Raw genomic sequence first — 22,324 nt, 5'->3', positions numbered from 1 at the left:
AGGCTGAGGTTAAAGCCTCAACATCCTGGTTTGTCCACTTACTCAGTTTGTTTCAAGGCTGTCCCTTTCTCTCAGGTGTGTTGCATCTCTGACAATCACAGCCACTACTAAAGGGGGGCTCTTACTCGGAGAGTGTTGTTGAGAGCTCCCTGCGACTACACGAAGCCAACCAGTTCCTCCTGTATTCATCTTGTGTTCTTTTTGCCCTGCTGCCCTGTGCTGCCCAGCTTGTCCTGCCTGTCTGTCCGTGGTTGCTTTCTGGATGGTCAAGTGTTTCCAGCCATTTGGCTCAGGGCTCCTGGCCTGCCCTTGGATGTCAAAAAGCAGATCTCTTCTGTTCATCCTTTTCAGCAGGCCTCAGTGAACCACCATCTACTCCCACTGGCTCCAGCAGGGCCTGCCAGCAAGAGCCTGTGTTTCTGGCACTGAAAAAGCTGGGACCATCTGTTTCTGCTCTTTGCAGTCACTGCAAATCTATTTGTGAGCTGACAGAGCAGCCTCCTGACAGGATCTTGTGAAGAAAGGGGACAGCTCCTTTCCTTGTGTCAAGTAGCAGTAGTCACTGTTACCCCGATGGATTTGCTTGTGCTGCAGCTTAGAAAAGGCAAAAATGGTGCCTTATTGCTTTGTTGTGTTTGCACAGAGTGCCTGGGGTCTCTTGTTTGTTCTTTTTTGGGTTAGTATTTATGTCATAGAAGAGAGTCAGCCAGAGGCAGCTTTTTCTCCTCTCTGGAAAGAGATCCCCTCTGCAGCTGGGGTTCTTTTTCTCCTCTTGGTGTCTATTCACAACAGGGATGGTGAGGAAGTGGTTAAAAGGTGACTCCGAGGGGTGATCTCAGGAGGAGTTAAGGAACCAATTCTGCTTTTGTTATTTATGATATTTTCTTACACTTCTGCCCTTGCAGACCTCCTGGTGTGAAGGCTGGCCCACCCTATGTGATCTATATCAGAGTTTTGCTAGTCTTACGGGCCTTTTTTTTCCTAGCAAGTGACCTAAATTTCTTCTCTGTGGTGTAAGCTCATTACCAATTATCCCATTTACCATGGCAACAGGGAACAGATTATTCCTTTCCTCTGTACAACAGCTTTTTATGTATTTGGAAACTTCCTCTCTCCCCTTCACATCCTTCACCAGTTAAGATTAAGTGACTCGATTTCCTTTAGCTTCTGAGGTAGGTTGTTTTCCAGCCCTTGCTTTCCTCTGTCCACTTTTCAATTGCTGTGTGTTTCCTTAGAAGGGCAGTGCCCAGACAGGGCTGCAGTTATTCCAGCTGAAGTTTTATCAGCATGGGTGGACTATGAGATTTCTGTTGTTATCTGTCAGGCTGTATTCCAGCACGTGTATCCCACTATTGTGTTTGCAATGGCCCGATACTAACTCCTGTTTTCCCCCAGTCCTTGTCTGCACTGCTGGGACTTATCTCACTGCTTGCCAAGTGCTCTCCTGGCAGCAGGAGTGGCACAGTGCCCAGCTTCACGGCGAGAAATCCGGCAGCACTTGCTGACCCCTTCCCTTGCTCCCTCCAGTGAGGCTGAGTCGTGTTACTCCAGCCACCTCTGGCCCTGGGTGTGAGGGCAACCTGGCCTGGTGGGATGGGTTAGTGTCTTTCCCTACACCTATGGATACAGAGAAGGCATTGCTCAGGGAAAAATCATTTTTAATGTTGATATCCCTGTTGCGTTGAGCCTCTACAAAAACTACTGACTGGTCTGTCCCACCCCGAAGTCTTGGTGCGAGCCTCCCTCTCACCGGCAGGCGTGTGTGGAGAGGAGGATGGTCCAGTGCAGCATGGGGAGACCCCTCCCCAGGGAGGGGGCTGCACTCGGGGGTGAGGGGGCTCCTTGCCCTGTGCCTAGCAGGGCTTTGGGAGTGCTGTGTCCATGGTCAGCGTGAGCGAGGCGCTGCAAGCGGGCGTGTCACCAGGCACGGCACAAACGTGTGCTGGGGCCCTGAGCTGCATGTGGCACCCCCAAATAGCACATTCTCCTCATGGTGGAGACCACGTCTTGCAGCACACAGCGCAGCGGGGCTCCAGGCCTCGCTGGGATGGGGATGGTAAATGATGTTAAAGGGCAGTTCTGGGTTGGGCTGCCCCTCCCTGCACTGCTTGCAGGGATGCCGTGACAGACATTTTCACCTTTCCTTTTCCACCTCTTCCTTGAGACCAGATGCTACCAGGGAGCGGCTGGGCAAGGGCCCTCAGACTCCAGCCAGCTGGTCCAGGCTGCCTGGGTGATTCAGCCCTGCCGGGGGTACATCCTTTCTCTCCTGGGGATGGGGCTCTGCACAAGTCCTGCAGGGAGGGGCGGCACGAGCGGGCGGACAGGCAGCGAGCGAGTGCAGACCTCCTGCTGTTGGACGTGAGCCTCACGGCAGGAGACCCCCATGCTGCAGACCTGGAAGACACAAGCATAGTCTGGTGCAGGTGGCCAGAGCTTGTCCTCCCTGACCTGCTGCTGCTCAAGCCTGCAGCACCTTTCCTAGCCAGGCTCAGGGGTGTACAGGGGCGTAAAACCTGTGCAGACACAGGTTTTAGTGAAAATGTGAGCCTAGGTCTCACTCCAGTCTGCTGTTGAGAGCAGACTGTGCTCCATATCCCTTGACCCTGCTCCAGCCCCCAGCAACACACCTACATAGCCTCCAAACCACCCCATTTGGCTTTTCTGCTTGAAACTTGATTTTATACTACTTAAAATGAGTGATCTCCCACTTGCTGAGGAAGGAATGTGGCACCAAGAGGCAGGTTCCTACCTCCAGTCTGCATGGGCCTCCAGCACTGTGCTCTGGCCACGCTGCTGCTCAGGTGATTAATGGGGCGAAATTGGAGCTTTCCTCTGGCGATTTCTCACCTTCCGATGATGTCCGCTGCTTGCGCCCACCTGCAGCAGCAAGGGTACTTAGGGCTGGGGTGCTGGGAGCCAAAGGGGCTCAGGGAAGGCGTGCATAGGTTTGCGCCAGGACCTAGTGGCTGGCTCTGCCTGAGCTAGCCCTAGGTGCAGCTTTGCCTGCTGCTGAGGTACTGACAGGGAATTAGGTTGTCTCCTGTTCCACGCCAGCCCCATGCAGGGTGTCCCAGAACAGGGCTGGGAAATGGCTGACACAGGCAGTGGGGTGCCAAGGCAGAACTCTCCCCTGGCTGGGTGTGCTATCCATGGGTCAGTCACTCACTGAGGGATCTCAGCAGCCTCTTGCCCAGCGCCTCCTCAGAGCTGCTTGGCGATGAGCTGGTTGCGGCCTCTCTGCCCGGGGACTCCGCTTCCAGGACAGTCCCGCAGCACTCACTGTCTGCAAAAGCCCAGCATGGCTGCAGTGCCTGGGGCACCGTGTCCAGCCACCCCCGGGGTCAGGTGCGTGTCCCCCCCAGCCAGACTCACTCTGCCGCTTGCTGTTCTCCTCGTTGTCAGCCAGCTCCTCCTGGATGAAGGGGATGCCCTCCATGCGCAGGAACACCGACTCGCTGGGACTGCGCGGCCCCTCGGAGCGGCTGCCTGCAGGGACACAGGGCAGGGAGGTGCTGTGCCCTGGGTCAGGACATGCCAGGATGCCAGCCACGGCAGCAGGTCCAGCTGCCAGGGACGCCGGGGGACACGAGCGCAAGGCAATGAGGAATTACGTGCCTGCATGCTGCAGGCATCCACAGGTGTGGGTATGCAGAGGCCTGCACTGTACAGGAGCCCCGCTCCACGTGCAGCTGCATCCCAGAGGTGGTGTGTGCATCATGCCAGCACAGACCCCCCTAGGGGACATGGAATGTTGGCCTGTGGCAGGGAAGGAATGCTGTTGGGTGACTCACACATGATGCTGTTCCTCTCATTCAGGAGGGTGGCAGGGTCCTCCTTGGGTGTCTGTGGGGTTCCCCGTGCAGTTGAGGCCTTGGTTGAATCCCTGTCGAAGGCCTCCATGTCGGGGGACTGGGGTGAGCTGTCCATGCGGCTGGCCACCAGCGCGTTGTGGTACTGCTGCCGGGTCACCTGGGCACACAGACGTGCACCCAGCTCAGTGGGCACCCAGCCCCACCAGGACCTCTCGGAGACTTGGTGGCTCCAAACCTCCAGACAGCAGGAGGAAGTGCAGGACTCCTCAGCACCCACTGGGCACCCACCAGGTTCCTGGGGCTCAGAGGGGCAAGAGGGCACCTGGACAGGGGTGGCCAGGGTGGGACAGTCCCTGCCAGCCCTGCCCATACCTTGACGAACTGCACGTCGCAGAGGATGTGCACGGAGTAGTCGGGCGTGTAGATGTTGTTGCTGCTGCTGTGGAGCTGCGTGCTGCTGCCTCCATAGTCCTCCCGGTTGGGGGACTCGGAGCGGTTGAGGCCACTGCAGCGCGACGGTGACCTGTTCACTGCAGGAGGGGACAGCAGAGAGGCAAACACTCACTCTGGCTCGTGGTGCTGCTTGGCTTCCCAGTGCCGGTGTAGGGCCCAGGTGGACCAGTCACCTCCAGTGGCTATTCCCCAGGACACGGGGCTGGCAGCTCCGCAGCCTGTCCTCCTCGGTGCACGCTGGTGTGCGGGCTGTGCCACGCCAGCCCCTCACAAACCAAAGGGACTGGGCAGGACTCTGAGCCGGTGCCAGCAGCTGGGGTAAGGGCAGCTGCCTGCCTGTCACGGACGGCTCTCTGCGCCGCATTTGGCACAGCTTCTCCTGGTTGCAGCCAGCAGCCTGGGAGTATTTGCTTAACCTGCCTCAAGGGCATGCTCCTGTTCACCCCGACTATGACAGACCAGGAGGAGAGGCTGCCATGGCAAGCTGGCCTGTCATTCACATTGACTGATGGCCTCTGACACACGGTGTGGCCTCTCACATACAGCATGTGGATTTTGTCTAGTCAGTGATTTATAAGTGAACAAAGGCAGCTTGTTCCTTGAATAGGTGACATGGTGCTGACTTTGCTTTGCTGCTAAAATGCCTTTTTATTACTCAGATCACCAGGAAGCAAAGGGGGTGGGGCAGCAGGCATGCAGGGCTGCAGGTCACTGTCACCAAAAGCAGCAAGCCAAAACCCCAAGTGCTAAGTGCAGGAAGTTACAGGAAGCGCACACCAAAGAAAGCCCAAGCTGCCCATGGCTCCCCCTTGTCCCCATCCCATTTTTCCAGGGATTTGCACCATACCAGGGAGGCTGTGGCAGGACTGCTGTCCCCAGTCTGCCACCAATGCTCCAACCAGTGAGGGGCTGCCCAGGGGCACCGTGGGTACTGCCCAGCATGCAGGGTGGAGGGGGCTTGGGGCTCTGTGGACAGGGTGCTGGAAAGAGCCTGTCACATGCAGAGGTCCCTGGCCAAAGCCATGCCCTGTTACCTGGAGAGCCAGCCAGGGAGTCCCCTCTGCTGAAGGCGAAAGTACGGGACACTGAGACAGGCACTGCAGAGAGAGGGAGGGAGAAGGAAGGAGGGGACCCAGGGGAAAGGTGAGGGATGAAGGTGAGGGTGGGATACAGACCAAGAGGAAGAGTAAGAAAAAGAATCAAGTGCCAGCAATCCTGGGCTGAGCTCCCATTGCTGTCTGCAGCATCCCTTCCCACCCCTTTTACACCCTCCTGCTTCTGCTCTGGTGAGAGAGGTGCTCGTCAGTCCTGGGGACAGGGCCACCAGCAGGAACACAGACTCGAAAACTGTAAATCAGCAGGTTGCTCTGTGATGAGGTACAGGGAGGTGAGGCTGGCAGGGGGATTTGCTCCTGCCAGGCCTGTCTGCAGAGCCACACAGCTTCCTAGAGCCCTGGCATGGGTAGAAAGCATCTTTCCCCTGTGGGTTAAGTGCTGGCACTTGGATCAGCCCTTTATCAGCCATGGCCAGAATAGTGGACTTTGTGGTCAGCTTATGCCACCTGGGAAATGGATGAAAGCTAAATCCCTGCACTTGGAATTAGGGATGCTTCTGTGTGTGCAGGCACATGGCAGAGAAAGAATATGCTCTGCAAAAGTCGCTGCTCAGCCCCACAGCTGCAGGCAGGGGCTGACAGAAGCTCTTCAGGGTGATACAAAGCAAAGGGATTCATGTCAGGCTGCCTGCAGCTCCTTGCAAGGTCCTGGGTCTCAATAGCCTTCAGGTGATGCCAAGAAGAGCTACCCACTGGGGGCTGATCCTTGCAAGAACTGCAAGAAACAGGACTCTGCATCTGGGGCTACCTGAGCCATTGCCACAGAGAAGGTAAATCATAGACACTCACTTTCCATGTTTTATTGCCATGGGTTACAGCAGCAGTGACAATTTCTAGGACAGGCCATTCCCCTCCTGGTGATTGCTGCCCTCCACAGCGTTCCTGGGCCATGCCACAGGGGTTGGGGTAGCACAGAGAGACCAACACACAGGGTGAGTGATGCACTCCTTAACACTCGTCAGCCTCTGCTTTCACCACTGCCATTGCCCACCTTGGGAGCAGTGGGAAATGTGAGCCTGCTGGCTGCCAGCCCCTTCCTCTAGCCATTGCCATGATTCCTCCAGCTGCCAGCCCTCCTGCCTGAGGTGCCCTGCCCTACATCCAACCACTGTGCCCGCAGCACAACTGCAACACTCTAGGAACTATCTGCTGCCTATGTGATTAATGTTTTAAAATTGCTTCAAATGTAAAACCCCCAGGGAATTTGCCCTGCAGTCCCCTTTTCTTATCTCCCTGCTGCTCCCCCAGGAATTAATGTTCTGTGTTCTCTCCTGAATCAAAACCTTCTGCAAATAAAAAAGACATCAGCACAAAGCACTGCCCGGAATGACCTTGTCCTGATGGGAGCAAAGGATGAGTTGATAACCAGTAGCACTGACCCCGTGCTCCCACTGCCTGACCCTCCCACAGCGTTTGTCACCACACAGCACCAATGCCAAAGATTAGCTGATGATAAAGCAGTTGCATAACAACAGTTAATTAATAACAAATTGTTAGATGTTCTAGGTTGATGTCTGAATTCTCAGCTGTGATACTCTACTCACACTCATTTCTTCTGGGCTTTCATTCAAGGAGGAAAGGGGATGCCAGCCTCCACCACGAGGGAGATGCCCTGTCACCTCTGCCTCCTAGCCTGCTGGCCAGGGGTGTGACACAGGTCTGTCCCACTGCAGGCAGGAATGGCTGCATGGCAGGAAACACCTCGGGACAGTGTCATGCGTGAGCACTGGGAGCAGGGGAGCCCTGAGCAGCAGTGTCCCAGCAGGCGGCACTGCAGACATGCATGCCTGCTCTGACACAGCTCCCTTCTGCCCTGCCTGAGCCCCAGTGGGCCCGTGAGGATACACCTAGGATACAGGACACTGGGCCATCCAGCAGCACCCTGACAGAAACTGGCCACTTCACTGATTTCGTCTGGCTAAACCGACTGCACTGTGGGCACACAGCAAGGCAGGACTGCACACTGAGGGTTCACCCATCAGGCCACGAGCCAGCTTTTTGCACAGAGGCAGAGAAAGCAGCAGGAAATAGGTGAACCCTAGAGCTGCAGAAAGTCTGGGACCCACCAGAATGAGCCACCTGCCCCAAGAGACTCCCCCTGTTCTCTTGATGACATTCCTCCTTACGTCTCCCTAAAGACTGAATTTAGTAGGTCCCTGTTTTGATTAGGCAGGCAGAGCATCTCAGCTTACCATCAGGACTGCAGATGTGACAATATCTGCAATATCTGGGGTTTGGATACGGGATGTGACAGACTGGGATTGGGCAGCACCTCGACCTGGTCCTGAGCCACCAGGGACTAAACATTTGCAGGTGTTATAGCAAAGAAGGGGATACCTCTCAGTCTCCCTTAATCAGAACCCTCGCTTAACTCCTGCAAGCAGGGGTTCTGCTTCTTAACCCATCAGCTCTGCAGGAAGAGAATTTATTTCTATGTTAAATGGAATAAATAAAAAATATTTATTCCCTGCACTCTGCTGGCAAGGAATTTATTTGCACTGGGGTATCTACTTAGCTAATTTCCCACCATCATGTGCAAATAGCTCACAGGTAAATCAACCCATCTCTACAATTCTTAAGCAGCCCAATGTAGGGCTCATGTTCAGGTTGTGCCCTGAGCCTCAGGAAGGCAAATGGGTCTAAAGGTGTTATGCTGAGACCTAGAATGAGCATAACACTCACGTGTGGGCAATGCTCCTTGCAGCACCAGTCATGCAGGGACCCACCAGTAGAGACTCGGCACATGGCAGAAACTTCAAAAGGACATCAAAGGGACATCAAAGGGACCTCCAAATCACTCTGTGGTGACTTTTCTGCATCCACCCCTCAGCAAGTTGTTTCTCTGTCTACCTCAGCATGGAGTCTGAGCTGTTTTGCATGGGGAGAAAAGCCATCTCTCCTCCAGCCAGCCAGTGCTGCAGAAAGGTTTTAGGGCCTCAGCCTGTCCCAAAATACTTACATAGGAAGGAGGATCCTGCCAGGCTTCCCATTTTTCGCACATCGTTTTCTGAAACAACAGTTGGAGGTGTGGGAATAGCAGAGGAAGGGGTCCTGCTTGCCCCATGCCCCAAAGGCCCCATGCCCCAAAGCAGAGCTACCCCACCCCATGGCCATCCCCTTCTCCTGGCACCAGCTGGTGTAGCCTCCATGGATGCTGCTGAAGCAAAGGCAGTGCCAGAGGGAGCCCACGGAGGCCTCACCTGAGGAGACAACAGCCATGATGGCAGGGACACCATAGTAGGTGAACGCCCCATTCTCAAACCGCAGTCCTTCCTTGCCGACCTCCACCTGCACTTTCCCCTGGAAGGAGGAGAAAAACCCTCTCAGACAGGCATCCCATGCTCCTGACCCACCCAGGGCTGCAGGGACCCCTCCTATCCCATGCAAGAGGATGGGCATCTTTGCTGACAGAAGCCACCTAGAACGAGGTGGCAGGGAGCAAACAGGGCCATGCCCTTCCACCCTCTGCTTGCTGCTGCCCCAGGCACCTGCAGGATGAGGACAAAGTAGTCGACAGGGCGGTTGCGCTGGTAGAGGTAATGCTCTGCTGCCTTCTTGTTCTTTCGGTCATACTTGAGCTCCTGGATGACATTGGGGTGTTTCAAGAGCCGCAGCAGGATCTTCTCAGAGAGGTAGGGAGACTTGAAAGGCTCCACTTCTACAGGAGAGGCAACACACAGGTGCTGTGCTCAGCAGGTCTGGGACTGCAGGGAACCCCTCATCCCCTGAGCTGCACAGCCCTGCTGCTGCAGCCTAAGCACCCAGTGCCAAGAGGGGAGCCACATGCAGACCTGCACTGGTAAGGCAGTGGAATGCCCAGGTTGTAGGTCCAGGAAATTGCTCAGTGCGGGGGAGCCCAACCCAAGAATGGCTTAGGGATGCCCTGTGCGGCTGGTGCTGCAGAGCTTGCACAAGGGCAAGTGTACCTGTTGCCATGAACCGATGGGTAGCCAGGAGGAGCTGAGGGGAGATCTTCACCTTCATCTCACTCTCTGAGAGCCTGAAGATGGAGAAATCCTGGGGCTTGCGTCCCCGGTGAGGAACCCGCTCCTTCTTCCGATTGTCAGCTGCAGGCAGAGCACAGCAGTCACTCTCCTGCAGGAGCCACAGAGCCGCTGCAGCTGCAGGGCCCCATGTCCCATGCACACGTATGGACAGGCATGTCTTGCTGCACCCTATGGCAGGGCTGCTGTGGAGCAGCAGATGGAGCAGTGGGGTGCATAAAACCTGCTGTGCATCCAGCCTTGGGAGCAGCTCCCGGGACAGGAAGCATGATGGTGAAACTCACACTTACTCCTCAGGAGCAAGCCCTGGGTTGTCCAGGCTGGATGCATCACCCGGAGTTGCAAATGAGCTTAGGAACCACCCATTTCATGCCCAGCATAGATGCTCCTAGATCAGATCCTGCCCAGCCACCCACTGCTGATGCTGGTACTTCTCTATCTTGAGCATTCAGAACTTCCTGACCAGCACTTCTCCATCATTCTTGAATTTCCCATCATGACAGCAAATTAGTCTGGGGAGACACGATTTGCTCTGGCCTGTTTCCTACCCACATGTCTGTCTGTCTGTCTGTCTGTCTGTGCAGGCTCCCACCCTGGCTTCTGCAACCACAGTAGCTGCTCTGGGACACTAACTGTACAGATCTGTCTCATCCAGGATCTCGGACTTGATGATCTCCTCAATGACATCTTCCAGGGTGACAATGCCCATCACCTCGTAGAACGGGTCTCCTTCCCCTTCATTGTTCACCCGCTGCACGATGGCCAGGTGGGACTTTCCTGCAGGGGAAAAGCAGAGTGGCAGTGAGACACCTGCCCCAGTGATCCTGAGAGGAGTCCCCAGTGTGGTGAGCAGGCAGGTGGGCAGGTTCTGGTGGGAGGCACAGATCACAGCAGACACTGTCACTCAAACCCATCCTACCTGTGCTAGCCTAAGAAGGGCTGGACATGCAGATCAGCCTAACAGGGCAGCTGCTGTCCAGACTGATTTATAGATGTAGGCCCTTTTTTGGGGCCACCTTCTCTCTTTACCCAAGCCTTGAGTCAATCTGTTCAGCTCTTTGAAAGCCTCCTGTGCAGGAATGAAGTGTACATCACACTAGCTCTTCTTTACCCTCAGCTTCATTGACATGCAATAACTCCTAAGAGAGCAATGAGACAATGTTCTCCAACATAGAAATGTGAATGTGTCCTTAGCTCTACTGATTTCCCATATCCTCCTGGTGCTTTCTTATTCTGTTGCTAATTATCTTTCCTATTAAATTGCCAGGAACAGCTCCCCCTCAGCTTTCTATCCATCATTGTCTAGACCCATCCTAAGGCTTTTCTTAAAATACGGGCCAAGCCTCCATCTCCTTGAAACAGCAGCTGGTTTTTATGCAGAAACACGTATGTTTGTTTGCAGCTTTCAGCCCAGCTCCTGCAGAACTCTTGGGTGAACCATCTGGATATAGACACTGAACACTTTTCAACCCATAAGGTTTCACCTGAAATTCTTCTCCAAGCCCTGCCCTTGACAGCATCTTCTCTATGTTACCTTAAACAAGCAGAGTGAGACCAGGACCTTCAGCTGCAATGATGCTGACTCCTGCTTGGAAGTTCCAGTGTTCCTGGATCACAGCTTCAGCTTCCTCACTTGTCCCTTGTAAGCTGGCAGCTCTGCTGACACATCCTCAAGTTTCTTGGCATACTCACATCTTGAGTTTTTTGGCATACTTGAAACATTTCTATTTGTTTTTGCATGTCCAGCTCTCTGTAAGATGTTTTGACTTTTTCAACGTCTCCCTTCCTTTACTGGCTGCTCTGATTTATGGTCCTGCTCAGCATCTTGATCAGAACCCAACTTCCAAGCCACAGACAACTTCTGGGTTTCTAGCTCCAGTGTATTCTTGGACCTGCCAATGAACAGCACTGGGTTTCTTGTGGCTCTGTGCACACAGATTCTGGACCCCTAGTTTTACTGAAAAGCACCCTCATTGGCACAACAGCCAAAAACTTCTGCTCTCTCTGTTTGCTCTGCATCCCTGAGGTCTCCTGTTGCAATTCCTGCACAAACTCAAAAGTCCTGTGGTGACCTCTGGGAAGCTGCTAACACCTTATTTTCCCCATGGGCTCGGAGCTGAGCTCCTTGAGCAGCAGTGGTCACCCCAAACAGGCAGGTCCCCTCTGCTGTGCAGCTGCCTCTGCATTCTCTTCTCCTATAAACCCATCCCAACAAGCTCTCCTGCTGCTCCCAACAAGGGATGTGAACAAGATGTGACAGGGTGGGTTCCTGCCTGGTGCTCAGCTCCTTCCTTACCCACAGTCCCTCCTGGCTTGTCCCCACAGAGGTGCAGGGACAAGCACACCCAGAGCCTGGCAGTCCCACAAACACGTCTTGCTGGGGATCATGTGACCTTCAAATAACCCTGCCCTGGATCTGAGATGAGCAGACGACATTTCTCAGCTGAAGATCAGCACTATACATTTCTCACAGCAAATCTTGGGCATTTTCCATAGTATAAATTCCCTCCTCCTCATACCAAGCTTTTATTGCAAGATTTCAGAGAGCAGCTCGCTGCCTCCCACGCCTACAGATTTAGAAATGAGAACATAACATTGCAGCAAGTAGCACTGAGATGCACTTTAAAAAACCAAATCAATAGCCCTGGGGCACTGAAAATTCAGCATGTTTTTTTGGACTGGGCTATTTCACTCCTTTCATACATAGGTTTGTACATATTTTCTGTTCAGTGGGTAATAAAGGAACATGGAACTTAAAAAGAAAAAGCAGAGGAGTTGGCTGCAAGACAGCAGCAACAGCTACGTTTCATCTTAGCAAAGTCCAGCTTTTGAAAATGTCTCCTTTGCCAAACTTTGCTCCCAAACACTGGGGCCATCTGGTCTCCTACAAGTCCTCGGGTGAGTGAGGAGAGGGAAAAAGTTATTTCTTTTGGCTGAGAGCTTGTTGTTAATGACATTTACATGCAACCCAAAACCACCAAGCCCTTACAAAAAGCTTAGGTGCTACTTAAAGGCAGTCAGAGAGTGATGGAGGCAATTCTTTTTTTGGCCAAACACCTACACCGACACTGCAATTTACACTAGAAATGTGATTCAAGCTCCGTGTTCACATAGCTGCAAATGAGATTATTTAGAAATAACCCAGCACCATTTGCCTGGGAGGAGACCCATGGTTTCACTGCACTGGGGGCAGAGCCAGTAGGGCTGTTAGAGAGTTCCAGAGTTCTTTATTTTCACAGAAAATAAACACTTGTATTCACACTCCAAACCCCCAGGTTCATGTTTCCGGGCTAATACCCAGGTTAGAAATGGAGCAGGTACCCAACAATGGAAAATTGTTGCAGTTCAGTGTGGCTGCTGCTGCCTATACCAAGAGAGCTGATCCCAGCCCATGCCTGCCATGTCACAAAAAGCCCTGAATGCAGCCAGTCCCGGTCCTTTAAGTGTGCAACCTGTGAGTGCTGCTCGCAGCTGCTCCCCTCTGGGAGAGGGCTGACATGCTCCGATTTCCCACCTGAGGGACATGAGGTCATTTGCAAAGTTGTGCTCCACTCCCTGACCTGACCGGGTCCTGTATCTCCTCCCATCAGCTCTTTAACAGGTCCCATAAATTTTGGTGGAGGGTTTGCAGGTGCCTTGGCTGCATGGTCATGGGCAATTTCCTCCTGGGCAACGCTGCCAAGCTCAGCTCTATCCCTCTGCCCAGCCCTGGGAGCTGCTACACTTGCTCAGGAGGAAAAGAAGTAGCCTTTTGGGCATGTACAAGGGCAGAATCTGGGCAATGAGGTGGAAAGAATGTCTAAGGGAAGGTGGCATAGGGACAGACCTGGGGATGCCAGAGGAGTCACATTTGCCTCTGCAGCCATTATCCAGCAGGTTACCCTCAGTGGGAACACAACAGGGAGGTAAATCATTTAAACAACCCCCCAAATGTGATCTAAAACAGCTTTAAGATCTGTAAAACTGATTCCAAAAACTGTGCTATTGTAACCACTGCTTGATAGCTCAAATGAGATGAATTATAAGGGTGAGCTGCTTCCCCACTAGCAAGCTGTCACATGTGAACTTTACAGGGCTATTGCTGATGCAGGAAAGCACAGTGAAACACTTGAGAATCAAAGCCTTGGTTTGGCAAAGGCTAGAACAAATGGGCAATTAACTTTTCTTGTTCGAGCAGCCCTGCCGGCCTCCGCAGGACTGCTCTTGCACAGGAAGTCTATAGGTGATTAAGTGTCTGCTCAGCATGGGATACAACTGCACTAAATTCTTTATGAGCTACATGAAATCTGCTCTTTTCAAACAACAGCTTCAGTGGAAAGTTAATGCCTCAAAATGCTAAATTACAGAGCTAATATAAACAGCTGAGAGCTTCCAGATGGAGCAAGCATCTGAACAGATATCCAAAGCTTTTATGCCCATTTTTAAAAGCCTTGCTTTTCATAGACACCTAAAAGACCTTGGGCTCATAGATCCACCTCAAAGCATCTTTCCCAATGAGGGAACGGGGTCTGAACACATGGAAAGACCTTGACTTCTGGGAAAAGAAGTGCTGTTGGGTTCAAATATAGCCCAGACTACTTCTTTAGCATTTTTTTATACACGTACCCTGCCAGAGGAATTTTAAAGGTGCTTTAGCCTTGTCTCTTGTTCCACAGGATGAACATCCTGAGCATGAAATTAGTTTTCATAAATTTTATGGTAAGATCTGAAGCAGTTATTAGGAGATCAAAGGTACAGGCACAAATCTGTGCCTGAACCATTCACAGCTACAAAATGGAAGGTAACTAATAATAATAAAAAAGAGGAATTTTTAAATAAGGTTGATTTGTGAAACAACCATGATGTAACTGAAATCTATTTTCTGTGTGCTTTTCTTCAGAGCTCTTCTCAGGGGCTGCCAGCATCTCTGTGCCCTCTTGCTGACCTGCATCTGAAGAAAGTGGGGATCCTGATCTGAACACCTTGAACTGGAAATGTGAGCGTGATCCTGTGTTACCACAACTCTGCACCATGGGTGAAAGCACACATTGTGTCTAGAGGAAATGCATATCTAAGCAGGGGGGAAATAACCAAGAGGACTGCAGGGTCACCCAGCTCCAGGTCAGGAATAAGAGCCATTTAAAGGAAAAACTGTAAATCCTAACCTAACCCAGACCTTTCTCAGAGACAAAAACTTCACCTGCTTACATCTGTCTGTAGCCTTTCTCATATTCTCTTTTAATGCTTTTCCTAATCTTAAGGAAAACTGAAAGAATATGGGATATTTGGAATAGCTGATCTACCACCACTGCAGATCAGGAGGGTAGGAAGATTAGAGGGGACACAGAACCTCATCTTCCATCTGTTGTGCAACAGGATCCTGACCTCCTGGGTACCCAGCAGCTGAGTGTGATGGTGCCTTTGACAGCTATGAAGAGGGAAGTGGGTGCCAGGGTGCCCTGTGCCCAAGGACTTGGCTCCCTTCTTGCTCTGTTGAATGGCTTCCCAGAGCAGGCCTGGTCCTGGGATTATTGGGATGGGGTAGAGCAGCCCTGGGTTTACACAGTAAGATATAGCAGAGTTTAAGCAGGAAAAGAACTAAAATGCTTCAGGCAGAATTGCAGTATGAGACACTGAGACAATTTTTCGTCTGTCAGCAGCTCACTTGCTCTCATTCCAGGGGACAGGTGATAGTTCCTGGGTAAAACTGGCTCCTTAACCCAATATAACTGCCTTGGGAGGTCGTTGCTTCAGCTCATCAAGGTGGCCAGCAGAGTGACTATAGCACTTGCAGAAATCTCTTGAAGGCCGAGTTAAATTTGAAGCAACACTGTGTGCTTACAATGCCTGCAGGATCAGAAAGATGGTACAAAAAGCATCTGAAATGGTATTGACCCCCATTTCTGGCAAATGTAAGCACCTTCTCCAGCTACATTCAATTTGCAGAAGTCTAATACAGGCTGTGGAACACTTTGAAATGTAAAGACAGACCCTAGGGCAGAGCTATCCTCCACAGGCTGTTTTCCCCGCTAAGCCTGAAAGTTCAGGGTTTGGAGAATTTATTTTTAGTAACTCTTAAAAGATGCCAAGCCACAGAAGGCTAATTTGAGTTGCAGCTCAGCCTCTGCCCTTCTGTAGGAAAATGAACATTAAGAGCAAATTCTTACTGCTCCTCTGACAGAGGAAAGTTACTTGCTGAAAGGTGCCAGTGCTGTATATAGACCCCTCCAGGAAGTCAGTCAACAAAACCCATAAATAACTTGAGGAAGGGACAAGACTATGACTTCCCAGAGGCAGTACAAAACAAGGAGGTGCTCTTCTGTCAGGAGTTATATCACTGGACTTGGAGCTGCAACATGCATTGCTTGGTTATCTTCAAGAAAGGAGGAAAAACAGATTGTCTCACCCACAACATTTCACACTGAATAAATGCATAAACCCTTCCTCATAGTTCCACATTCCCTAGGTAAAGTTTATCCTACAGAAAGCTCATCTGCCTCCCAACATAGCTTTAGCTTGCTAAATATGGTGCAATCATTTTTTTGGTGTATTAGGTATTTTCTCCTGGGGGCCCAGAATAAAGCCAGGTACTCCAAGGTGTACCAATATAAATTGCCAAGAGATTGTCTCCCAATTTTTTCACTCCTTTGGTATTTTCATCTTCTTTCACCAGGCTGCAGGTGGCAAAATTACTGTACTGGTATGTATTTTTTTTATTTCTAGTGAAGAGGGGACACATTTTTTTGTAGGGTCTTTCACTTAGCACTTCTCAGTTAATGCTGCACAACTGTGTGTGCCTTCTATAAAAGACTGTGTCTAGTTTCCCTGAAAAGATGGCAAATTGGGTGACTAGCCCTCATTATTTCTGTTTGCTAAATTTTGCTGAGAAGATGAAGTCAAAACCATATTGCAGCACAAGTATTTCCTTTCCTCAGCTGAACCTGTCTCATGCTGCTGTAATGTTGTTTTTCTATGTGGTTCTTGGAGCTGCCCTCCTCATTTGGGCTGTGGGTTGGACTCTACACTATTCCCTTGCAGGCCAGGTGGCCTCTCTGGTCTTCTCTGGGCTTTTCCCAGTTCCCATCGGGACGCCCAGTTTAACCACCCCTCTGCAGGAATCAGTACTGAAAGAGAAATCAAACAATGGCCACAGCAGCAGGGCTGTGAAAAGGCAGAGCTGAAGAGTTTGCCCAGTTCTGCTGTGATGGAGCAGGGGCCAGGTTTTGTTAACCAGGAGCTCACAGCTGCTCTTGGGCACCATAACCCAACGCTGGGCCAGTGGCTCCCTAGGTGCTACTGAGTGTATGCTACTATTTGATACAGTTTAAACATTAAATTAAATGGAAAGCTGATGCTACAGCTCTGTGGAAGGTAATCCCTTCTCCACAAGGTCCTGCTGCGGGAGAGGCAGTTTGTGACACATCTGTGGATTAAAATCGAGGCAAACACCAATGCATCTTAATGGAACTGCACTCAGACGAGGTTAGTGTGAGCACACCTAGAAACAAATGAAGGAAAGCTTCCCCTCAAACCCTGCTATAGAAGACCAAAGAGGAGAAAAGGCTGGTTATCTTCATAGCTGGGACAGAACAGCAAGAGAAAATAAATGCCTCAGGTAAACAAGGAGAACAGTGAGATATCGGTGAGTAGGAGACAGAAAATGAAAGTGTTGTTGGAGGTGTGAGCAAGTCTCAATGTGCTGTATTTAATAATCCCTTGACATTTTCAGTAAGAAAGAACAAATGTTTGTGTACTGTGGCAAGGAGCTCTGGCAGTGAAATTGTGTTACTTATACATTATGCAAAAAAATTACATTATGGGTATAGTGAATGTGGCAGAACATTAATCATTAGTGAAACAGTGTACAGAAGTACACATTGCTATCCAGGAAAGAAGGATATAAAATGTTATAGGTATTTTGTATAAACATTATAATAACAAAAATAAATTAAAGACACAAAAATTGTTTGAGTTAATCATGAGAAAAGGAAAGAAAAGCTGGCTTTTCTAACAGCTTGTGAGGGACATAAGGACCTGGAGGTGGTTATTAATGCCCATCCTTACCAGAGACTTCAATTTCCTAGAAAGAGGCTGGGCTTAATCAGTGGGAGCATTTGCTGTCCTGCAGGCACCTTGGATGTGTGAAGTGATGAATGCCTTCATTAAACACTCGCTGAGCCAACAAGCAATCAGCCTACTTTCTAATTAGTGAAGGTGTCTCAGAAGACCTGGCCATGGAAAGCAACCTTGATTGGATCAAACAAGATACTTCACCATAATTCAAACGGACACAGAAAAGGAGACAGTGATAAAGACTCTTCATTACAAACGGGGAATCTTTATTTTAGAAATTAAATAGTCAAGTGAACAGGGCTGATGCAGCAGTGGATGGGGCTGGAGGCAGTGGGGAGCTAACATCTGTCACAGTGTGGGAGCCAGCACAAGAACCTGTACTAGGAACTGGAAAAATAGAGTTTAGGAAGGTTCAGGGCTGGGCTGGGGGGTAATTCTTTACAAATTCAGGGTGCTGGGGGTGATCAAATAGGGGAAAGATGAATCAGAAGAAAGCATCAATTCTTGGGAAGAAGAACATTTGGGGGAAGAAATGGAATTGCTAAACACCGTGCGAGTTAGATACGAACACCAAAAGCAAGGCTTTTCATCCATGTAGGTTAGAAAAGACAAGGAGAAGTGAGGTGGGAACAGAAAAAGGGTTGAGAGCTCTAAATAGGGACTGCAGCAAAACACTCCAGAAGGCCACAATGGCAGACAGATATAAAGAAGAAAGAACCTGAAGTGTTATGCCAAGAGTTTAACAGAGCAAAGTTAAAGAAGGATGGATAATCTTCATCTGAGATGAAGAGCAGCATATGAAAGGGCAGGGCAGGTAGCAAGGTTTGCTAGCATACCTGTGAGCCCAGGGAGCAGCACACACCAAACAGTTCTGTTTAAGGAGGGCAGAGAGGACAGCAAGCAAAGGGCACAGAACGAAGCAACCACAAGCCCATTTTTTTAGCTCTATTGATCCATAGGGTTCCAGGCTCTAGAAGGAATTTGGAAGGGAAAGTATATCAAAGTAAATCAGATAAATTGCAGGGGATCCTGACCAAGGGAGAGGGTGCCAAAATCATCTGACATCTCTAGGCAAGAGAGGGGTAGAAGAGACCTCAGGTGAACTTCAGCGCTGTTGCAGGAAAACACAGGCCGGAACTGTGAAGCACGTAAGGAACTGAGATGACAAGAGACAACTGGCACGGGGGGAAGGAGGTGGGCATGAATTATTGCAGCTCACCAAGGCTGAGCCCAGAGAACAACCTCAATGCTCTTGCTAACAGCCTTGTATAAAACCCAGGAATTTTCTGATCTTTTCCATTGGGAATCTCCAGTTCTGCTGAGAGGCAGAGAGGGCAGGTGGTGGCACACAGAACTCCTCTGCCTGCGATCCTGAGCGGCAGTGGGAACACAGCCAAACATCTCCGGAGAAGATGCTGACCTGCATGGATCTGATGAGCACATTGCTGGCACACTGAGAAATGTCCTGTCCTCTCCTCCTCCCACCTCTAAAAACGAGCAGGAGATGACTCACAGAGAGGCTTTCTCTGTATCTGGAGTGGACCAGGTTGGTCTTTCTCACATGACCAGCTCTGCCTGCGGCACAGCGGCGCCAGGCAGCCCAGGAGCCAAGCGCTGCCCTCGCACGTTACATAATGCAGCGTGTCACTGCTGCAGACGTTTCTTAGACTCACTCACCACAGTATGACGTAGTGAGTAACACGCGGCAAAACACAATTCCCAGTGGGAGGGAAAAACACATGCTGTGCGTATTCTCAAGGTATGGTTAATGAAATACAGCTCTCAGCATCTCTCAGGCTGCTGGCAGCTGCTGCATTATGAATGCTGTCACAGCTGCAAAAGAAGTACAGCGCTTTCTAAGGGTTTAATCTTTTCTTCTTCCTTTAAACCACTTGCATAGAAATACTTTATAGACCTCCTTCTCACTGCTAAGCTGAAAATGTGAAAGCTGAGTAATGAGAAGCGATTTCCTGTCATAAACTCCTTTGCACAGAACAGAGCAGCGAACGCTGTCTGGGCAATGGTGCAAGGCAGGTACCGTGCCCGTGCTGCCAGGCCACTGCAAACACATCAGCCCCTGCGGGACAGGCTCACCTGCCAAGCCAGCAACCTCTGAGGCCAAAGGCTCTTACAGCCTTCATAACATCACAGGTACATCAAGGACTGCTGGCCCTCAATCCACCCGGGGATGTTCCACCAGGTGACACCAGGGTCATCGACACACCAGCACATGCAGGGACCAATTCCCCCCAGCATCCCTGGTACCTGCCACATCCTGCCAGGAGGCCATGCAGGGCTACCCGCAGAGGCTGCTGACCTGGAAATCATTGGGGGCACAAAGGGGTGCAGGGGAAGCCCGGGGGGCACGGGGAGGGCTGCCCGGCGACCTCACCCTTCTTGAACTCCTCAAGCAGCGTGTCGAGGCGCGTGTCATTAAAGACGCAATGGAGCGGGCGGCGGTAGAAGCGGGTGACAGTCTGCAGGGGAGTGCAGTCATCGGGGTCGACAAAGGCCAGGTCTTTGACAAAGAGCAGGTCGACAATGTTGTCGCGCCGGTCACCCTCATAGACGGGGATGCGGGTGTAGCCAGACCGGAGGATCTCAGAGACGGTGGCGAAGTCCAGCACGGCATCGGCCCGGAGCATGAAGCAGTCGGCCAGCGGTGTCAGCACATCCTCCACCACCTTGGTGCGTAGCTCCAGCGCGCCCTGCACCATGGCCAGCTCCTCCCGCACCAGGTCGCCGTGGGGGCCAGCGGCGCGCAGGGTCTCCAGCAGCCGCTCCCTCGTAGAGAAGACGCTGAGCTCCTGCCGCAGCGCCCAGTCCAGCAACCGGCTGAGCGGGTAGCAGAGGGGGAAGGCGGCCAGCATCAGCAGCCGGGTGAGGCAGAGCGTGCGGGAGGCGATGGCCAGCCCGTGCCGCGAGCACACCGAGTAGGGCAGCACCTCACCGCCCAGGAAGACGGCGGCGGTGCACAGCAGCACCGGCAGCCAGGGCGCTCCCCGTGGCCCGCCGGCCGCCGCCGCCGGCCCGCCGCCGGGCAGCGAGGCGCAGAGCCAGCCGGCCAGGGCCGCGTTGGCCCCCGCCTGCCCCAGCAGAAGCGTGCACAGCAGGTAGGTGCCGCCGCCGCCGCGCACCGCCTGCACCCGCCGCGCCTGCTCCCGCTCGGCGGCCGAGCCGCTGTTGCGCAGGACGCGGAGCTCCAGCGGGTCCAGCGAGAGCAGCGAGAGGCGCAGCCCGCTGAACAGCGCCGAGAGCCCCAGCAGCAGCAGGGCGCCCAGCGCCCGCAGCCAGCCCGCCTCGGGCAGCGGCAGCAGCCAAGTGCCCAGCGGCGGGGCCGCCGGCCGCACCCGCAGCAAGAAGCCGCCCGCCGCGCCGTGGTGCGCCCAGGCCCGCCCGTCCCAGGCGCACAGCGAGAAGAGCCGCCCGCCCGGCGCCGCCGCCGCCTCGCCCTTGCGCGGCTCCCGCACCCGCACCTCGGCCAGCGCCGAGCCCGCCGCGCCGCCCGAGCGCAGCGGCCCCACCACCTCCACGTCCGAGGCCCAGGCGCTGCGCTCCCGGCACCGCTCCGCCGGGCCCCGCGTCACCGTGCTCCCCGCCGCCGCCTCTTCGATGAAGACCAGCCGCGGCTCCCGCTCCCCCGCCGGCCCGCGGCTGCCGTTGCCCTCGGGCGGCGGCTGGAAGTAGAGGCGCAGGAGGAAGCGGCTGCCCTCCGCCGCCTGCACCGCGCCGCCCTCCAGCGACACCCGGCCCGGCGTCGTGTCCTCGGGCCGCAGCCCCAGCAGCCAGGCGGCCCCGGCCGGCGGCCGCGGCGACAGCGAGAAGAAGAGCAGCAGCACGGCGCCCCGGCTCCCGCCCCAGCCGCCGCCGCTGCCGCCGCGCCCCGGGCCCGCCGCCATGCCGCTGTGCCGGCACCGCAGCGCCCGCCCGCCGCCCCGGGACTGCAGCGGGGAGCCGGCACGGCACGGCACGGCACGGCACGGCACGGCACGGCACGGCACGGCACGGCACGGCACGGCACGGCACACGTGGGCCGGGGGGCGGGCGGCCGCCGCGCCACGTGCGACCGGGAGCCGGCCTGCGGCGCCCCGGCGGGAGGGGCCGGCGGAGCGGGGCCGCCAACCGGGACGCTACGCGGGGGACCGAGGAGTTGGCCCGCCCGGCCCGCCCGGCCCGTGCCGGAGCATCCCCGCGGCCGGCGGCACCGCGCGCTCTCTCCGCAGCCGGTGAGATGCTGGCGGGTGTAGCCCGGAGCCAGCTGGGGCGATGCGGGGCGGCCCCCAGCCCTGGCAGCCAGAGTGGGCTGCGGGCCCCAGCAGCGAGCTCTGCCCCAGCCGCCCGGGCCGCGCTGGCTCCCGCTCTCATCCCACGTACTCTGCCTGTGGGCTGCGGTGCGGTCAGGGTTTGCCGAGGGGCTGCTGCCAGCAGTCTCTGGAGCTGGGATCTGCATTCAGCCTCCCTCTGTTATTTGTCGAGGCCCTACTCTTCAGCTTTTCAGTTCAAATTAATTTCCCTTCTTCCTTGGGGAGTGGTTTGATTTTTTTGTTTGTTTGGGCTTTTTTTTTTTTTTAACATTAAAAAAAAGTAGTAGTTAAATTTGCAGTCTTTCTAGGAAACAAATGTGCTACACTATAACTACATTTATTCTCATGTCTAGACCTGATGGGGAATGTTGCTAGGGTTTATCAGGTTCAGAAGTATGCGCTCAAGAATGCACTTAGAGACTCTTTAAACTTTTGTGTCTTCCCTGGACCAGCATTCACGACAGACTTAAACGAGACTGGGGAACTGGAAAGCAGTTGACTGAGCAACAGGCTCAGTAGTGGCAAAACAAGAAGCTAGAAAATATCACGAAGGCAAAGGAAGTGCCCGAAAAATTCTGATT

General features: G+C 53.2%; 1 protein-coding gene across 2 annotated transcripts; it reads right to left on the bottom strand.

Moving 5' to 3' along the window:
• Positions 1–1,641: 1,641 nt before the first annotated feature.
• CNNM1 (cyclin and CBS domain divalent metal cation transport mediator 1) lies at positions 1,642–21,353 on the bottom strand. Of its 2 annotated transcripts, XM_023929250.2 has the most exons (13): positions 19,832–21,353; positions 10,021–10,164; positions 9,310–9,450; positions 8,872–9,041; positions 8,584–8,683; positions 8,343–8,390; positions 5,303–5,365; positions 4,188–4,345; positions 3,795–3,972; positions 3,376–3,489; positions 3,170–3,286; positions 2,753–2,880; positions 1,642–2,397 (listed from the first exon to the last, which is right to left on the bottom strand). In XM_023929250.2, the coding sequence occupies exons 1-12, from the start codon at positions 21,336–21,338 to the stop codon at positions 2,801–2,803; spliced, it is 2,820 nt and encodes a 939-aa protein (XP_023785018.2). In that variant the 5' UTR covers positions 21,339–21,353; the 3' UTR covers positions 1,642–2,397; positions 2,753–2,800. The 2 variants fall into 2 exon arrangements, with proteins under 2 accessions (XP_023785018.2, XP_086755184.1); XM_086899058.1 differs by lacking the exon at positions 1,642–2,397 and having other exon boundaries at positions 2,789–2,880; positions 3,170–3,282.
• Between the last annotated feature and the right edge of the window lie 971 nt (positions 21,354–22,324).

This window comes from Cyanistes caeruleus, chromosome 8, assembly GCF_971803275.1.
Source record: "Cyanistes caeruleus chromosome 8, bCyaCae1.hap1.1, whole genome shotgun sequence".
In the NCBI taxonomy this organism is placed as follows: Eukaryota; Metazoa; Chordata; class Aves; order Passeriformes; family Paridae; genus Cyanistes; species Cyanistes caeruleus.
The sequence above is the reverse complement of the archived record's forward strand: the minus strand, read 5'-3'. Positions and strand labels throughout refer to the sequence as shown.

What these genes read in the sequence shown, in the direction of transcription:
- CNNM1 (XM_023929250.2), bottom strand. Translation starts at nt 21,338, where the DNA reads ATGGCGGCGGGCCCGGGGCGCGGCGGCAGCGGCGGCGGCTGGGGCGGG. An exon ending in ACTTTGTCCTCATCCTGCAG is followed by an intron (nt 8,684 to 8,871) that starts GTGCCTGGGGCA and finishes TCCTCCTTCCAG; the next exon opens with GGGAAAGTGCAGGTGGAGGT. An exon ending in TGAGAGGAACAGCATCATGT is followed by an intron (nt 3,490 to 3,794) that starts GTGAGTCACCCA and finishes GTGTCCCTGCAG; the next exon opens with GCAGCCGCTCCGAGGGGCCG.